Genomic DNA, 18,297 nt, shown 5'->3' with positions numbered 1-18,297 from the left:
AAATATAAACGTTTTTGTCACAGCTTAAAAGAAGAAACATTCTGTTTTTCAACAATTGTAGAAATATTAAATTTGGGTAAAATTCAGAGAAGTTATGAATTTTATGTGGAATACTGGGCACCGGCGGAAAAAAATTCCCCTGATGAAACCAGCCAAAATTGTATTTTTATGCAGGGATTTTGTTATATAGATTTATCGGATTCATTTTCAAAATTTCAAATTTAGTTTTTAACTGCGAATAAAATGACGATGTATATATATTTTTGTTGGTGAAAAAGTGTGTAAATAAAGTGGTATTGTTGAGTGGAAATAATAATCGTATTACTTTCGAAACCGTCGTCATTTGTCAAATCAAGATGAAGAATAAATTATGCAATGTTTAATTTGTATCAAAAGCAATTAGAAAATAAGAGAGGGTTTCAATTAAATAGGCTTTATTGAATCACTTTAATTGGTTTTTCGAACCTTAAAAACCCATCAATAGGGCACCAACCTTTGTAGGGGCAAAAGATCAATTGTTTAATATTTATAAAAACCACTAAAGAACTGTGAAATACGTTTTTTTTTATTAAGGGAAAATTTAATTTTAAGCGTGTGAAAATTTAAATTGCTGTAATAGACAAATTTGAAATGTACCACTCAAAAACAAATGTTTCTCTTTTTATAATAAGGTGATGAGACTGCCATGAATTAATTGGGTAAAAAAACTCAAAGCAAAAATGGTGGGAGATTGTTCCAGAATTGCCTCGATGTGCTACAATTTTTGCCGCGTCACCAAGGAATTTTGAGGCCTTGCCATGAGGAAAAACCACTCCATTTAGTCATGCTAGCTGCTTTCCTTGATAACTCCGTTTAGTCTGTTATATTTCACGGAATCGACCATTTCGACCTCAAGAAGAGTGAGTGAGATAGAAACTGATTATATGCAATTGATACTGAGAGAGAGAGAGAGAGAGAGAGAGAGTGAGAGAGAGAGAGTGAGAGAGAGAGAGAGAGAGAGAGAGAGAGAGAGAGAGAGAAACGTGCAAAGATAAAGTTAGATAGATAGAATAGATAGTGATAAAGATAGAATGAAAGGCATACAGAGTAATAAGCAAAATATGACAGAGTGATTGAGATAGGGACTGAATGTAATGCAGAGGGGCGTACAAAATAATAAGGAAAGAAAGACAGAAAAATGCAGTTCAGGACAAAGGTAGCGAGATACGAGAAAAAGAGAGAGAGAGAGAGCGAGATAAACTGACAGTCGCACAAATAGAATAATAAGCAAAGAGAGACAGAAAAAGTGAGAGTGGTACAGAAGGCTAGAGAACAATAGGTAGAGGGAAAGAGAATGAAAGAAAGAGAGACACAAACAAACTGACTGAAAATACTTACAAAGTAATAAGCAAAGAAAGACAGAGAAAGTGAGATAGGGAGTGAGCCGAATACAGAAGGACAGAGGTTGAGAGAAAATGAATGAAATAGAGGAGTGAGAGAGTGAGAACTACACACAGACAGAATGACCCACTAACCGATACTATAATGCAGAGGGTCCAGAGGGTCAGAGGTGGAAAGAGAGAGTCATGAAGATAGAGAAATTAATTTATTGATGGTTTTATTTATTCACGCAAAGTTGGTTATCTCTTGGACCGTACTTCTAACGTGAGAGAGAGGCAGAGCATGAGAGAGAGAGAGGGAATGACAAAATGACTACGGAGTAACAAGCAAAGATAGACAGAGAACAAGAAGATACAAAGACAGAGAGAGATAAGGGCAGAGAACAAGAGAATGAGAGAAAGAAAGAGAAAGAGTCAGACTGGCGGACTGATGAACAAAGCAATGAAATAGTGACACAGAAAAAAATGAGACAATGAGAAAAAGCGAGAAAAGAAATAGAAAACGCGCACGAGAGAAAGAGAATGAGAAAGACGGATAGAGAAATAAAAATAGGGACAGAAAATATTTGTACTATGTAACAAAGACATCCACCAATCTAATTCTTTTCAATGTCAGTGAACCAAGTCTAGCGGCCAACTAATTGGAAGTCTAATACACTTTAAATGGAATCGTTCAAATTTAAATTATTTTCCCCAATTAATGACTTCGCATTAAGAAAAGTTTTTGCGGTTTTTTTTAAGAAACAACTCACCAGATCTTTAATTTATTTTGTGAAAATAAACAAACCTGTTTGGCAATAATCATTTTATTTTTATTAGTACATTTGTCGTGGGATGGAGAACTAATTATTGCTATCGTCTCAGACTGAAAAAATCGAACTTATTTTATTATTATCTTCTTAAATGCACAAGGAAAACCTTGTTTATCGAAAAGGCGTCCAGATTGACGTAGGTTTAACAATTAATTTTTTTACATTAAATAAATTTATCTAACTCCTTGTATATTATTCGAAGGTCAATTTAAAACGAATAATGGCGGTTTTTCATTGTGTTGAAGTCTACCTTTGCTCTGTCCGACAAAATAATAAAACAACCGTACTATTTTAAGTGTGATGACCTCTGTATCCGCAGATGATCTTTTCTTTCTCGTCGACTATAATTTATTTAATAGTTGTAATTAATTTGTTTTAGAATATATCAAACAGGCATTGACCTTTTTCCTTTATGAATAGGGAATTGAAAATATATTAGTATTTTTAACATAGATTGTTCTTAATTTAAACAAAAATACAATCATTTGTAATCTAATATAAAATCCATTATATTTCGTGGTCCCATTGACCAAATAACTTCTTTCGATTAATTAATCTTTATGTAAGGTATTGGTTGAAATGAAAAAGTTAGTGTCACGAGCGGGATTCGAACCCACTACCTTCGGCTCAATACACTGCTGCTATAACCAAATTCAAAAGGTAGTTGAGATGAGAAGTTGGTGTCCGAGTGGATCGAACTATCGAAGTCACGATAGTTCAAGTGGTAGAGCAGCGGCGTATTTATCCGAAGGTCGTGGGTTCGAATCCGGCTCGTGACACTAACTTTTTCATTTCAACCAATACCTTACACAAAGATTGATTAATTGAAAGAACTAATTTAAAATGATCATTTTGTCTAATCTTAGATAAAGCTCTATGGTCAAGACGTGAATAAAATCTAAAAATATTTTTCTATTTAAAATTAACTTTTTAATTGACATTTTTATTTGATTTGCGCAATTTATTTATTTTGTTTTTTTAATATGAACTATTACTATGCCTGATTTTGTAATAGGAATCAAGGTTGGCCCAGGAGTAGGAAAGTGTTTCAAAACTAAACAAGGTCGGTGAACTCCGATATAACTACTATTCAACAAGCTCTCTAGGTATTTTAAAACAAGTTAAACAATTAAAAAATCAATTATTTTAATAAATCTAAAAGGTTGTTATTTTTAATTGAAATCATGGTTCATTTTGTGGTTTTCCTATCTGTATATTTTTTTTAAATTATATCATTGTTTTTCTTATCTTTCGACAAACCAGTTACTCCAGTGTTGTTAGATTGTCATCTTTGATCTGGAAGAAAATAAAACGGGCAAATATAATTGTACCTACTCGAACGGTAAACCTCGAGAGGTTTAAACTGTGATTTCATCTTTATACGGGGTTTTTTCAACTTTGGACCTTTTTATATGAACATAGAATTTTCTGGCTGTACAAATCGAAGGCAAAACAAAAGTTGGTACACACTGTGTTTTAAAGGTTATTTCACAGCGAATTCTTGGTGGAATATACAAGTTCAAGAACGGTTCGAGAATTATTTGATATAGTAATAATAATAAGATTATTCGGAAATCATGAGATGCTGTCTGGTGTGATGTAGGTTTCAGGAAAACATTTTCTTTATCGTGCCAACGTTTCGATCTTTATTTAGATCATCTTCAGGGCCTGGGATTTACGAACATTGTTTAAATTTAACAAAAACATGTAAGATGTGGAAAAAAGTGAATTTATACAATGCAAATAAATATTTTTTTTATTATATTCAATCAAAGTATTTCAACTCACTCAAAGTATTTGTTTTCTGCGTGTTTGAGGGAGTAGAAATATTTTGATTGAATATAATTAAAAAAATATTTATTTTCATTGTATAAATTCACTTTTTTCCACATCTTACATGCTTTTGTTAAATTTAAACAATGTTCGTAAATCCGAGGCCCTGAAGATGATCTCAATAAAGATCGAAACGTTGGCACGATAAAGAAAATGTTTTTCTGAAACCTACCTCACACCAGACCGCATCTCACGATTGCTGAATAATCATCGACAAACGGTCACTAATCACCACACACAATAATAAGGCCTTTATTCGTGTTAAAAATTGATCAGGTATCTGCGTACGCTAATAATTTGATTTTTTTAACACAAAATGTTAAAAAATTATGATTATTATATTATCATGTCTGACACAGACCGTATCTCACCATCGCCAAATAATCATTAATTAACGGTCACTAAACACCACACATTAAAAAATTATGTACAATGTATTCCATATAATTCAATTAGTTAAGGTTTTTAGTTGAGATAAAAAAGTAAGTGTCACGAGCGGGATTCGAACCCACGACCTTCGGCTAAATACGCCGCAACTCTACCACTTGAGCTATCGTGTCTTAGAACGGCTCGGGCATATTCTTCTCATCTCAACCCCCACCTTTTTTCATTTTCCCACCTTTTTGCCATCTTTCAAATGTCGTGTAATCTGTTTGATTCTCGGCGACAATTGAAATGGCCACGGCGAGCTTTAGTGATGTATTCTTCATTTTAATTCATTAAATTCACTATTTTTCATGGTCCGCTTGACCAATTAATATCATTCAATTAATTAAGGTTTTTAGTTGAGATAAAATTGTCGCCGAGAATCGTAGAGTACACGACATTTGAAAAATGGCAAAAAGGAGGGAACATTCAAAAAGGTGGTGTTGAGATGGGAAGTTAGTGCCCGAGTGGATCGAAGTCACGGAAGCTCAAGTGGTAGAGTAGCGGCGTATTTAGCCGAAGGTCGTGGGTTCGAATCCCGCTCGTAATACTGACTTTTTTATCTCAAAAAGTAGTGAATTCCATATAATGTTAAACACCTCTTGCTGCAACTTAAGTCTGTTCTAATACAAAATAGTTTTCTTTTTATCAGTCCGAAATGGTTTTCAAACGACAGAACAACGCTGAAACATTTGTTTACTGTTATATTGGCCGAATTGTTCCTCTGTGTTGCAAGACTTGGTTAGTTCCCTTCTGTTCATTTGAAGACTTCGTGCCGAAGAATCCCTCGTGTAATCCATTTTTATCTCCCGCTTAGAAACAATCGAAATGGTCAGAAAGCAAGCTGGAAAATCCCAAAAAAAAGTACAAGTAGATTGTCCGCGAATAGGATAATGCCAACATGGCTCCAGTTGATTTGATAGACAACGAAAAACACGTTATCACAAGGTTGACGGCAACGATAAAACAATACTCAAAAAAACTTTTTTAATTTGCATGATAGAGCCAAAATAAGGCTATCGAAAAGACATAATACTGAAACCACTTCAGTTCCGAGTTATTGGAGACTTCCCACTACACACACATATTAGACAGAGGAAAAAATTTAGAAAGATGCAACATCGAATGGTGAAAACGAAAAGAAAACATGTGAGATTTCATCTTGGGATCTGAGGTTTAATGGATTTGTAATTTGGCCGTTTCCAGAAATCTTGATCAACTTCGTTTTTCATGTGATTTTATGTAAATGTCAATTCCGGTAAAAGAGGCTCCTGTAATCAGCAGGGAGAGGCCCCAACACAGACCTAGCAATAAAGATGACTAGAAATCTTAAGTCTGGATCTTTGTGATCGTCGGTTTTTCTTTTTAATTGGTACAGTGTTTGTAGTTAATTTATGTGATTATGAGTTTTTTAGTGTTAAATTTTACATTTCCAACCTTGGAGTATGTTCATTTTCGCCGCCTTTTTGGTTACCACGTTTCACGCTTGCCTGTATTGTTGAAGGTTTCTGGTTGTCTTAAAAAATCAGTGCTGTATTAAAAATAGATTATATTTATGTGATTGTGCGTTATTTTATTACTCATTTCTGGTAACAGAAGTTTTGTAGTTAGATATATATCTAGGGTGTGGCATCGACACAGACCCACACTGTGAAGAGAGTGATTATGCTTCAAGATCAACAGATTGTTTTATAAGAAAGGGAGTAAACTGAAAGGATATTTGGTAGAAGAATACATGACAGATCAAAAAGGATATTTTAAGTAGGATATGAAACAAGGAAAGTCAGTACAAAATAATTTGGAAAAAAATTGTAAAATCTCAAATTACATTTTGTTACTTCGTCAATGGTTTTAGGTAAAAGTAGTTTTTGTTACCAGAGATGTAGGATCGAGGGATCGACACAGCACTGAAGATTACGAAAATCCGAAGCTCAGAGCGAAATGACGAAGAAGATTATGATTCAGAGGAAGTACAACATAATACTAATTCATATATTATAGGTTCATAACTATTAAATTTTGTAGTTTTGTTTGACAAAACTTAATCAGCGATCGGGAATCATTTATAAACAATTTTAACGGTATTGTTTTAGGTGTCATAAAACAGTATAATTCCCGAAAAGACACCAAGAATGAGACAGTTATATACAAAATATTATATTTATTCATGAATGCATGAGAGAGTGAGAGTAGAGAGAGAGAGAGTGAGTGAGAGAGTGATTGAGGGGAGAATGCGGGAAAAGTTTGAGTGAGAGAGTGAGAGAGAGTGAGAGAGTGATTGAGGGGAGAATGCGGGAAAAGTTTGAGTGAGAGAGAGAGAGAGTGAGAGAGTAATTGAGTGGAAAATGCGGGAAAAGTTTGAGTGAGAGAGTGATTGAGGGGAGAATGCGGGAAAAGTTTGAGAGAGAGAGTGAAAGTGAGAGAGAGAGAGAGAGAGAGAGTGAGAGAGTGATTGAGGGGAAAATGCGGGAAAAGTTTGAGTGAGAGAGTGAGAGAGTGATTGAGGGGAGAATGGGGGAAAAGTTTGAATGAGAGAGAGAGAGAGAGAGAGAGAGAGAGAGAGAGAGAGAGAGAGAGAAAGAGTGAAAGAGAGAAATATGAAATGTGAGTGAGTGCGATAAAAAAAGAAGAGTGAGGGAGGGAAACTGGATGAGAAAAATGACGCCTGTGTTTATATTATTTCCTCACTTATTTTACATTAAAATACTGAGTTTTGAAAGCAAATTTTTAAAAATAAAAAAGCTGTCTCTTAAACAGGACTAGTTTATAAACAGTCTTGCTGCCAAATAATCGTCGTATGGCCCAAAACGTGTTCGTTAAACGGGAATTACTATTGTACAATTTTCGAAAATTTACTCAAACGTGAATGTTGAATAATTTATGAACTTCCATTTTTTCATTCATTCCATTTTTGTTTCTTTTTGGTCAAGTCTGGCAAATTGTCAAACCAAACTATTATTCATATCCTGTCATAAAAGTTCATTATATTCATTATTCTTTTTTTCCGACTAAAGAAAAAATCTTCAAAATTTATCATCATTATCCTTGGAACCTCCCAAAACGCTAGTTTTTATCCAATTGCATTGTCAATTTGTACTATTATAAATATGTACATATTCAATTCGATTTTTGTACAAAATACATAAGATTGCAGTATATTTGATTTATTATAAAAGAGAATAATACGGGAACAAAAGAATAGCCGGGTTATTATTAATAGTGATATTCGAGTTGTTTAGAAAAGATTAAACGTTATATTTTTCAAGGGGAGTTATCCTTTAAACAATTAACACTTTTGGATTATTATTTTGTTCGTACAAAGTCCATAAAGAAAGAAAAACTTCCTATGTCCAGCCTGAATAAAAGTAGTCGACCAAATCACGTAACGTAATTGTCTGACGATTTGGAACGAGGTCTGATTCATTCCCCGGGGGCTTCGGCCGCGGATCGGCCATACCAGGGCGGTCCTACGTGATACGGGCCTCGTCAAGTCCGACGTAGGCTTTTGCAAAGCAGCCAAGGCCGTTCGGTCCGGGTGACTTTTATTTCTTTTTTAAAAAATAAGAAAATGTGCGATTCGAATGGCCATAATTTCGTACAAAGCCTACCTCTAAGATAACCTTCTAAATAAACGATGAAGTATTAAAAAAAATAAGTACAATGTTTGGTTTATGTTTTATTGCATATTTTATGTGTAAGCGTGCAAATGTTTTTAACGAACTGTAGTTACGTGCATTGCTAGACCTAATTTCAAAAGATTCGTAAACGTGACAGGTCGCACGGCCCACACAGACCGGTCAACTATGGCGTAAAAATGTCAACAGATCGTAAAACAATTTTTCAATAAAGGTTTTTATGACGTCCAAATAAAGTAGTGAGTAAATTGGGATTTAAATTACGTGGGAAGGAAACAAAAAATGTGTAATTATCATTTAGTAGGTGATAATTTGATTACGAAAGCACCTTGGATTTGTTGGCCTTGTGTTTAACGCGAGTGCGAAAAAATTGCCTTAACAGCTAAAAATAAGCTTTGAAAGAAAAACGTAAAAGATCAACATCCGCCGTTTGCACTTTTACGGCGGTGCTGCTATGCCCCGGACCGGAGCGACCGGTCCCGTTGGGTCACGGACGGAAACGGGATTTTCTGTCCCAAATCGCATAAAATATGCAAAGCCTACCTCCTTATTTCTGATAAAATCGCCGTCATGAGAGAATTATCCCGGGAGGGTCGCGTGACTCTGCCCTTATTTGGGGCAATTTCTGGGCAAAAACTGTACAAAGGACCGTTAATGGGACGACATCAAACCTCACAGAAAGTTCGAGTCATTAATCCACTCATTTCATTCAATCGTCGCACTGTTACTCCATTCACATTATGATTCATTCCTTCACACTCACATGGCCACTCCCTCATTCCTTCAATCAATATCAGATGAACATAAAAAGCGATTAAGGGGTGCACAAATATTTCCTCAGGCTGCCAAGCATCCCTGAAGGCTTTAGACACCTCCAATTTCGGGGAAAACGAAATCAGATAACCCTGATGGTGTCATACACGAGATGACTAAAATAATAGACGTAAGTCGCACTCTTTGACAGGAACCGGTGGCCATTCACGATCACTCCAAATGGAACCATTTGGAGTGCCTGAAACTTGAGGGGGCACCAATAAAATCTCGATTGGATGTCATTACCAATAAAGAATAAAGTTTTTGACTTTTTGAGAATGTACGACGGAGATGTTTGCTCAGTGACAGAAAGACGCAGACTGCGCCAAAAAAAAAGCAGGTTTTCCCATTCACGACCAAGCCAGCGCTCCAATATTCCACCTTCACGCCAGGTTTTCCCATTCAGGAACGCGCTATGCCGTCGTCTCGCCATAGATATATGGAGTGGCGCGATGGAGTTTGGACCGGCCGAATATTCGGCACAGCCGGGCACGCCAGTTCAGTTTTACCACTGACGTGTTTTTTGGAACGGCGTCGTTCCGTTTGAACTGCTAGGAGCGATCGTGAATGGCCACCTTATTGGTGAGTTCATCCAAGTCCATTGGTCAATTTTGGAACATCAGGGTACGTTTGCCGTTGGAGGTGACCTAAACTGCGGATGTCCCCAAAGATGGGCTCTACCGGTGCTCACATTTTCTCAAAGCCTCAGAGACCAATTGCCCTATTGTGACGTGTGGATCTCTTTAGAGACAAGCTCCTCTTCGAAGTACAAACCTCGATGGTCACATACAACAAGCTGGAATTCAGGGCCATGGTGAGGAAGTACGGTTGCCTCTGCTTCACACCCTGTTTCCTTCGTGCAGTCGGACAAAGCGAGATCAAAGGAATTAACGTCAAGAAAGACACCCCTCTTGTTGTCCATTTTCCATCTGCTAATGTTTGCGAATTTATGTTTGCAGCGGTGCTTATGTGCCCGATGGTTGACCTACAGATATCTATAAAGATGGGCTATGAATGATAGATACGGTACTCTCCTCTCAAAGCCTCAGTTCATTAAAGAAATGATTATGAACATTAGAAACAGAATATCTACACCGTTTTCTGGCTTTATGAAAATTAGGATAATAGATGACATTTAGAAAAGGGTTGAGATTTACAAAGCTGGTATAGCTACTAGAAAGGTGACACTATCGCCTAGGAAGGTAAACAGAGAAGAAACTCGGAAAATGCTCAACCATCTTAAATATAGTATACTTTCTGGTTCTTCACGCATGAAAATAAAGAAGGGTCAATTCTGCAACAGATCTTTTTGGTCGTAGTGGAAGAAACCCCTAAGAAGAAAATAAGACCTACTTAGTACATAATCCAACTCATTTAATCTTGCAAATGGTAATTGAATTTGATCGTAACCGATCATTTTGGTTTGCCTATCTTCAATGGTGCCTATACCCTTTGAATTAGACGAAACAGATTAAACCAGCGAGGTTAAGGAAACCGAAGCGATCCTGGAGTCCCATCACAAAAATCTCACTATTCAAATGACCCCTCCATTCACTGGTTCACTCAACCTCACATTCACATGGTCTTGCACTCAATCATTCAGCTCATATCATATTCATATTGTCACTGTTCATTCCCTTTATCAAAGTTGTGGAATCTTTAAATGCCCACGCAATTATTAATTAACTCCTCGTTCAACTGACATTCCTAATCACTAATGATTGATTTCAGTCGAAGACTCAACCATGCATTCCCGCGATCGCTCACGCATTCATTCATTTTACTCTGTCACACTTTTGGTTATTCGTTCCATAATCTCTCTTTCGCTGAATTACACACTGAACCCGCTGAATCAATCAATGATCTCACACATTTACTCACACAAACAATATGTCACTTAACGACTAGTTCACTCAAGTACTCCTTCAGACTGCTCACTCATTAACTCGTTCCCTCAATCACTCACATGACTTCCTTCAACCAACCGGACGATGATTTAAGATATCCTTCATCAAAATCATTATCCGTGATGTCATATAATTAATGCTGAAAGCCTAGGATTTGTTTCGACTTGGTTACATATTACCCTGAGTTCTCACAAATAACACGCACAGAAATAATTACGCAAACAGTACCATCGGGTAAACAACACAACTTTGACGATGTTTAAACTTAAACGACGCACATGGATAAATAGTATATTTTGTTTATGTAACGATTTGAAGTCAATGGGAGGTCAATTGTTTTTAATCTAACAAATTGTAGCAAATTGGTCGCAGGTGTTTTCTAGCCCATTACAGTTCGTTCATAGCGCGCCAAAATATGTCCCCCCAGAAATCGTACAAATCTGTCCTTGGATTTTGAAAAAATAAAGAAAAGATTATTCAAAACTTGTTTACTCCCTTGAGAAAAAAAGACGTAACCCCATCAACGCGAGATGACAAAGTTTATTTTTAATTCGATCATTTTTCTTTTCGTGTTTCAGACGAACTGGAAGATACGAATAAGCAGTCGGGGAGTAGGTGGTACATAGTCATGGTTGAAAACTTCTTGGCCAAAAATATGACGGTTCCATCCACAACGTTTATAACAGGTGAATATATATTATTTATTATTAAAAATATATGTAATCATGTAAAAATCCCATTAATATTTATTTTTCTATATTTAACTTAAGATAAAGCTTATGTAATATATATTTATAAATTTAAGAATCTGTGATGTAACTATGAATATCACAAACATTATTAATATTTTTTATGAAAATGTCGTGCCGTAATATATGTTTTTACTCATGTACTAAATAATATTGAGCATTTCAATTTCTTTGATCGACGAAAAAACTTAGGCAAACAAAAAATGATCATGAACGACCAAATTTCATGATATTTTCCTCAAAACTACAGAACGCTTCGTCCAGAACGAATAAAATATTAAAATAATAGGGAATTAAGGCAAAACATGTATTAATTTAACCAATTTTTTTACAAAATGGAAGATCCCACACCAGTACCAAAAAATCTGACGTAATTTACACAATCAATTGTTTGAACTTTCCGGCAACTTGAATCGGTATTACATCCCAATATTTGGCTAAGAAGAGAGTAAAGCAACATATCTATGATTGCAAAATACACAAAAAAATCTTACAGCACTGGCTACGCGCATTTTGAACACAAATACAATTTCGACTTCAAAAATCCGAAAATATTACACACAGAACAAAACAAACATATACGTCTCTTTAGAAATGGTTTATATCAACAGAGATAAACACAGCATCAATTACAGAACAGACACATGTAAACTCAGTCGCACCTACGCCAATATCATTAATCAAATTCAATATAGATAACATACATGTATCATCACATCACACAGGGGGCATCGGTGGCCGCAACGGTTTAGGCGTTGACACGGCGCTCATCATTGTAAGGTGAAGGTCCCGGGTTCGAATGCAGCGGCCGACAAATGAACTTTTTTTCAAAAACACCGGCACCCTGAGGGTTTATATGACCTATGTTGTTGCAAACCCTCGTTAAAAATAAATAAATCACATCACGCAAAACATATAATATATACAACAATCATTACATTCCACACATCAAACATTTCTACATAGTCTAATTCTTCAACAATTTGGCTTTCATTTCCTTAATTATCTAGTCTATATAATCCTGAAAGGATAAACAGGCCGAACCATTACCCATTCTTTCCCATTGTCGGCTTCTTTCACCTCAAAGAAGGCGACTCCTCATATGAAAAATGATTTTCTGTCCCTACTTCCTTCTCTACCCCTTCAGAATCCAGCTAAAACATCAATATCTCACTGGCACTCTCAACACGACACACAATAATGACACATCTACCCAGAAAACAAACACTTTGAGTACAAATACTTCGATTCAGACATACAATTTCTAGCATTGTATAGATTACTTGTTTAACATCCTACATGTATTTGTATAATTTAAACAATGTTTATAAATCCCAGGCCCTAAAGGTGATCTCAACAAAGATCGAAACGAAAAAATGTTTTTATAAACTACTAAATTCATTACAGTTCGTGGTCCGATTGATCAATTAACATTTTTCAATTAATTAATATTTATGAAAGGTATTGGTTGAGATAAAAACGTCAGTGTCACGAGCGGGATTCGAACCCACGATCTTCGGCTAGATTCGCCGCTGCTCTACCACATGAGTTATCGTGACCTCGATCCACTCGGACACTAACTTCCCATCTCAACCCCACCTTTTGAATTTTTACTCCTTTTTGCCATTTTTCAAATGTCGTGTAATCTATTTGATTCTCGGCGACAAATGAAATGGCCACGGAGAGCTTTCGTGAAGATCTACTTCAGTTTAATTATTAAATCCATTACAGTTCGTGGTCCGATTGACCAATTAACATTTTTCAATTAATTTGAAAAATGGCAAAAAGGAGGGAAAATTTGAAAGATGAGGTTGAGATGGGAAGTTGCTGTCCGAGCGGATCGAAGTCACGATAGCTCATGTGGTAGAGCGGCGGCGTATTTAGCCGAAGGTCGTGGGCTCGAATCCCGCTCGTGACACTGTCTTTTTTATCAATACCTTTCATAAATGTTATAAACTACGTCACACCAGACCGCAACTCACGATCTCCAAATAATTATAAACCAACGGTCACTGAACACCACACATTAATTCAGTAGAAGTTTAGTGAATACTAAAGTGGCTTAAGAGATAAGGATTTCTGGAACCTTACGCTATTTCAATCAACTCCATTCGAAAATGGAAACTTAAACTGTAGAGTCTGTAGAGTCGTCTACTTGTCCGTTCAGCTCTCCCAATAATCATGTACTGCCGGTTGCCCTACTTTCATATGTATGTAAGTAAGTCACAAGAAAAAACGTGTGTGTTAGTGTGTTATACTTGCTTATACGAATATATATTTCTGATATTTTCACGATCGTGGAGAATGTGATTTTTTTAAATAATAATACGATTGTGTCACACTATCCTCGTCGATTCAAACCACGACCGTCTTTTGCATAATTCATGAGACATGTGACTTTTATAAAATTCGAATCGAGAGAGTGGCGGTGAAAGGGACAGACGCTTCTAGTAAACAAGGTAATTTTGAAACTCGTTTGTCCCTGCTTCGCGGACGAATCGACGCTTCTCGGCTTTTCACGAAGCACAGGCTGCCCATTGTTTCTCAAAATTGCTGCGCAGAAACACAAGGTCGCACTCTGCGTACGATGAATAATTAAAGAAAAAAAAATTAAAAAAACGCTTGGGTTCAAGGGCCAACCGGGAGCGAACTAGGAACGCCCTGGAAGGATTCGGAAGAAAGTCCTCGTTTATGTAGAAACGAAGGTTGACTCCAATTCCTCCGGACCTTGCCCGATATAATATCCTCGGTTTGATCTCTAACGGAAGTAAGGCCTTACCTCAAACCTACTGTCATTAAAAATTTATTGTTATTTTAAAAATAAAATTTAAACAAATAATCGCGGCAACCGATTGACTTAAATCCTTTCCTTAAAAATAAGCCCCGTCGGACAAATAATTTTTAAAATATTGTTTGTTATTGAATTTTAACATAAACAACAAACAAATGCTTTATAGCAAAATAAACAGTAAATGATTTATCACCCCCAGCCAAAGTGCGGATCGTTCGTAACGTTCATCTTATTTGCTCTGATTTGTAAATAATAAATAATTCACTAGTTTTCGTGGTCCGCTTGACCAATTAATATCTTTCGATTAATTAAGGTTTTTAGTTGAGATAAAAAAGTCAGTTTACGAGCGGGATTCGAACCCACGATCTTCGGCTAGATTCGCCGCTGCTCTACCACTTGAGCTATCGAGACCTCGGACACTAACTTCCCATCTCAACCCCACCTTTTGAATTTTCGAAAAATGGCAAAAGGAGGGAAAATTCAAAAGGTGGGGTTGAGATGGGAAGTTCGTGTCCGAGTGGATCGAGGTCACGATAGCTCAAGCGGTGGAGCAGCGGCGTATCTAGCCGAAGATCGTGGGTTTGAATCCCGCTAGTGACACTGACTTTTTATCTCAACTAAAAACCTTAATTAATCGAAAGATTTTTTACTAGACGGATTCCGAAACAAATTAGCTATGAGGTTTTGGGTCCAAATATCTACAAATAAAAATTAGCAGTTAATTACAATAATTTTTCATTTAAGGCATATCGATGACCCAGCAATTTACGAGATTGTTTCGGTATCGACCAACTTTCATTAACTCTGGTTTGGGATATTATTACCATGTTGTCCCAAATGATTCACTGTACACTGTAGTATACGATTGCCAAGCTTTCGGCATTATATTTGGCCTTCCTCAGGGTACAACCTTTCTACGACATAAGACGAGAATTTGTGCCCTGAGGAAGGCCAAATTTAGTACCGAAAGCTTTGAAACTGTATAATACCCACATACTCAATAATACCCCAAACCAGAATAGCTGTAAGGTCTTGTTCCGGTCTTATTTCTACTTTTATAATGTTGGATATCGTTTGACTGACATCATTGTGTCGTCAAATTGGAAAACTCCAAAAAAAAGTAAAAAGACTAAATATAATGAATAAATTACAATTAATTAAGGTTTTTAGTTGAGATGAAAAAAAGTTAATGGCACGAGCGGGATACGAACCCACGACCTTCGGCTTGATACTCAACCCCACCTTATGAGTATCCCGCTCGTGCCATTAACTTTTTTTCATCTCAACTAAAATCCTTAATTAATTGTAATGTATTAATTGGTCAAGCGGACCACGAAATTAGTGAATTTAATAATGAATAAAGTAGCAAAGCTGCGACGTTTTTCTTTTTTTCTGCTTCCTGTAGATGTTTTATAAGGACAAAAATTATATTTTCATTTACTACGTTTACCAATTTTTAATTATAAGTAAAATGATGACATTTTGCTCTCAAGATAATTTGTCTTTGGCGACAAAACAAATTTTCATTTTTAGAACTGAGGTAAGAATAAGTTTCGCAGTAGATCCCAGCCATTCAAGAGCCTGCATTTTGTAATTTGTTATTGTTTTTATTTGTAATTGATAAACAAGGTTTTTCAAATTGAGCACTCCGCCATAAGAGGATATCGTCACGATTAATTAAAACTATCGCTTTTAGCTTTTTCACACATATTTAAATTTTTTGTAAAGTTTTAGTTGAAATAATTGCTTTTTTTTTTGTCTTCTGTTAACTTTTACCGTACACAAAAAGGCAAATGATAAAGAATATATCTTTTGGAAAGCCTGGACTCCAAATAATGCAATTGTATATACATTTTACAATAAATTTGCAGAATGAACAAACAAACTATAAAATATATTCTTTCTGGCACTTTTTCTTGATAATAAACCTCAAAAAGCATACTTCTCTCCAACTTCACAGCTATCTCACTGTGCGGTTTTTCCGAGTTATTGACGGCTGGTGTTCCTCAGGGTAATATTCTGGCCCCAAACTTTACCGGGTGTACACAGCTGACGGTCCAACCCACTCTGACAATTGTAAACGGTACATCTCACCTACTGGAGTCTTGATGTGAAAAGAAAATAATAAAAGTTAACCCAGAAAAATCCACCGACATAACCTTCATACTCAAAAAGATCTCTCCTCCAGTTTACATCAATAATATCACCCTCCCAACTGAGGTCAACGTGCCTAGTACAAAGAGAAGAGTTTGACGTGAGATCCCCACAAACAACTAGAACGTCAAAAGTTTTATCACGATTCTGAGCTCTTTCACGACTTATCGATAAGACATCTGACTTATCTCTTATAAATAAAAGCCTCCTTTATAACACCTTAATAAAGCCGATATGGACTTATGAGCCGGAAGTGGTAGGGTTCAGCCAAATCTTCGAACATACCTCGTATCCAAATTGCCCAATCTATAATTCTCAGAAAAATTATCGATGTACTGTTTTATGTATCCAGTAAAAACCAGAGACCTGGCCCTGGTAAGGGTCCCTTGTTACTCGGGGCATAGAGGCAACGAAAAGGTTGACATGTTGGCCAAAAAGGGGTTCAACATGGACTCTCTGGATCCTGAACCCTACTGTGACTAAGCATCCTGCCACAAAAGAGGATACATCTTAAAATGGATTCTTAATGAGTCCAAAACCTGGTGGAACAATACCACAGGTATGAGGCACGCGAAGGATTCATAGAAGGGTCATCTGCAAAACTTACAAAAGAATTACTGGAAAGCAACTGCAACCGAACCAAGATTCTGGTTTGACACCTGTCAGAGCACTGCCACATAAGAAGGCACATGCACCGGATAGGAGTACAAACAGAAGTAACACTGTGCATATACTGCCAGGAAGAGGAGGAGACCGCAAAACACATTCTATGTTTCTGTGAAGGTCTACGTAGGTGCAGGTTCTTACGACTAGGACAAGAAAAACCACAACAAGATCCTACACTAAGGAACCGCTGGCAAAGTTATGGAGGCTGATAACCTGTAGCTGGCGAGTGAGTTATAAATAACAGGGGAGCACAATAGATCTATTCAGGTCGAGGTGCAGTAGGCCTTGTGGCCGCCTTTTATATCCCATCCCTGTCCCTATCCCTAAAACTCATAGACACCTAAATATTCCTTTTGTCCAAGTTGTAATCCGCTTACGTTACCACAAATTCTATAATACCTTCCCAAACACCATAAACCCTCAAATCCAGAAACTCTCTTCCCGACAAATTTCTTCAAGTCCTCCTCGCCGACTAAAGAGAAGACGCAGGAACCCCTTTTCACTGACAATAACAATGACTTAATGGGAACAGGCCGATCGACAGTATATCCAAGTACGTTGACGGTCTGTTATCTAGGTCTTCTAGAATGAATGAGAGGAGTAGTCATCGGCATTAAGTACCCCAGTCGCCCCCTGCCTGTTTTTAACTATAGTAAATTATGTGTGAAGACGAATGCGTGTATTTATTAGCGTGATTCTTTATGTATATAGAACAGTGCATGTGATGTCATTGGTGTGAGTGAATGAATTAATGAATGTAATTGTTGGTACGTGCTTATATGTGAAGGGTGCACACGTGTCCCAAGTATTTCGAACGATAAGATGAAAATTGATTACAAAGAATAAAAGAGTTTGAAAACGCAGAGAAATAAAATATTGAGATCAGGCTATGACCAAGCTGATTGCCGGTTTCTATAAATAAAAAAAATTATTTACACAAATCGAAATGAAATAGATAAGATTGTAGTATTATTGGAGTACTGCCGATGGGTAGTTTCTTCAATCTAGTTTTTATTGATTATAGTTTCCTTTCCAATGTTACTTGTTACCGAAGATAGTTGCAATGTACTGAAAATTATTTTAAAAATACTTAACAATAAGATAAGTGGGACTTCGTATGCATTAGACCTAT

General features: G+C 36.5%; 1 protein-coding gene across 1 annotated transcript in view; it reads left to right on the top strand.

Moving 5' to 3' along the window:
• The window catches only part of LOC106664928, a 31,409-nt gene that overhangs the window by 9,509 nt on the left and 3,603 nt on the right, over window positions 1-18,297 (top strand). The window contains exon 2 of the mRNA XM_014391018.2: window positions 11,384-11,491. Within this exon, the coding sequence (XP_014246504.1) occupies window positions 11,384-11,491 (108 nt within the window). The remainder of the gene's footprint in view (window positions 1-11,383; window positions 11,492-18,297) is intronic.

This window comes from Cimex lectularius, unplaced genomic scaffold, assembly GCF_000648675.2.
Source record: "Cimex lectularius strain Harlan isolate CLEC.00 unplaced genomic scaffold, Clec_2.1 scaffold105, whole genome shotgun sequence".
Taxonomy (NCBI): domain Eukaryota; kingdom Metazoa; phylum Arthropoda; class Insecta; order Hemiptera; family Cimicidae; genus Cimex; species Cimex lectularius.
Note: the sequence above shows the minus strand (reverse complement) of the source record. Positions and strands in the feature narration are given on the sequence as shown.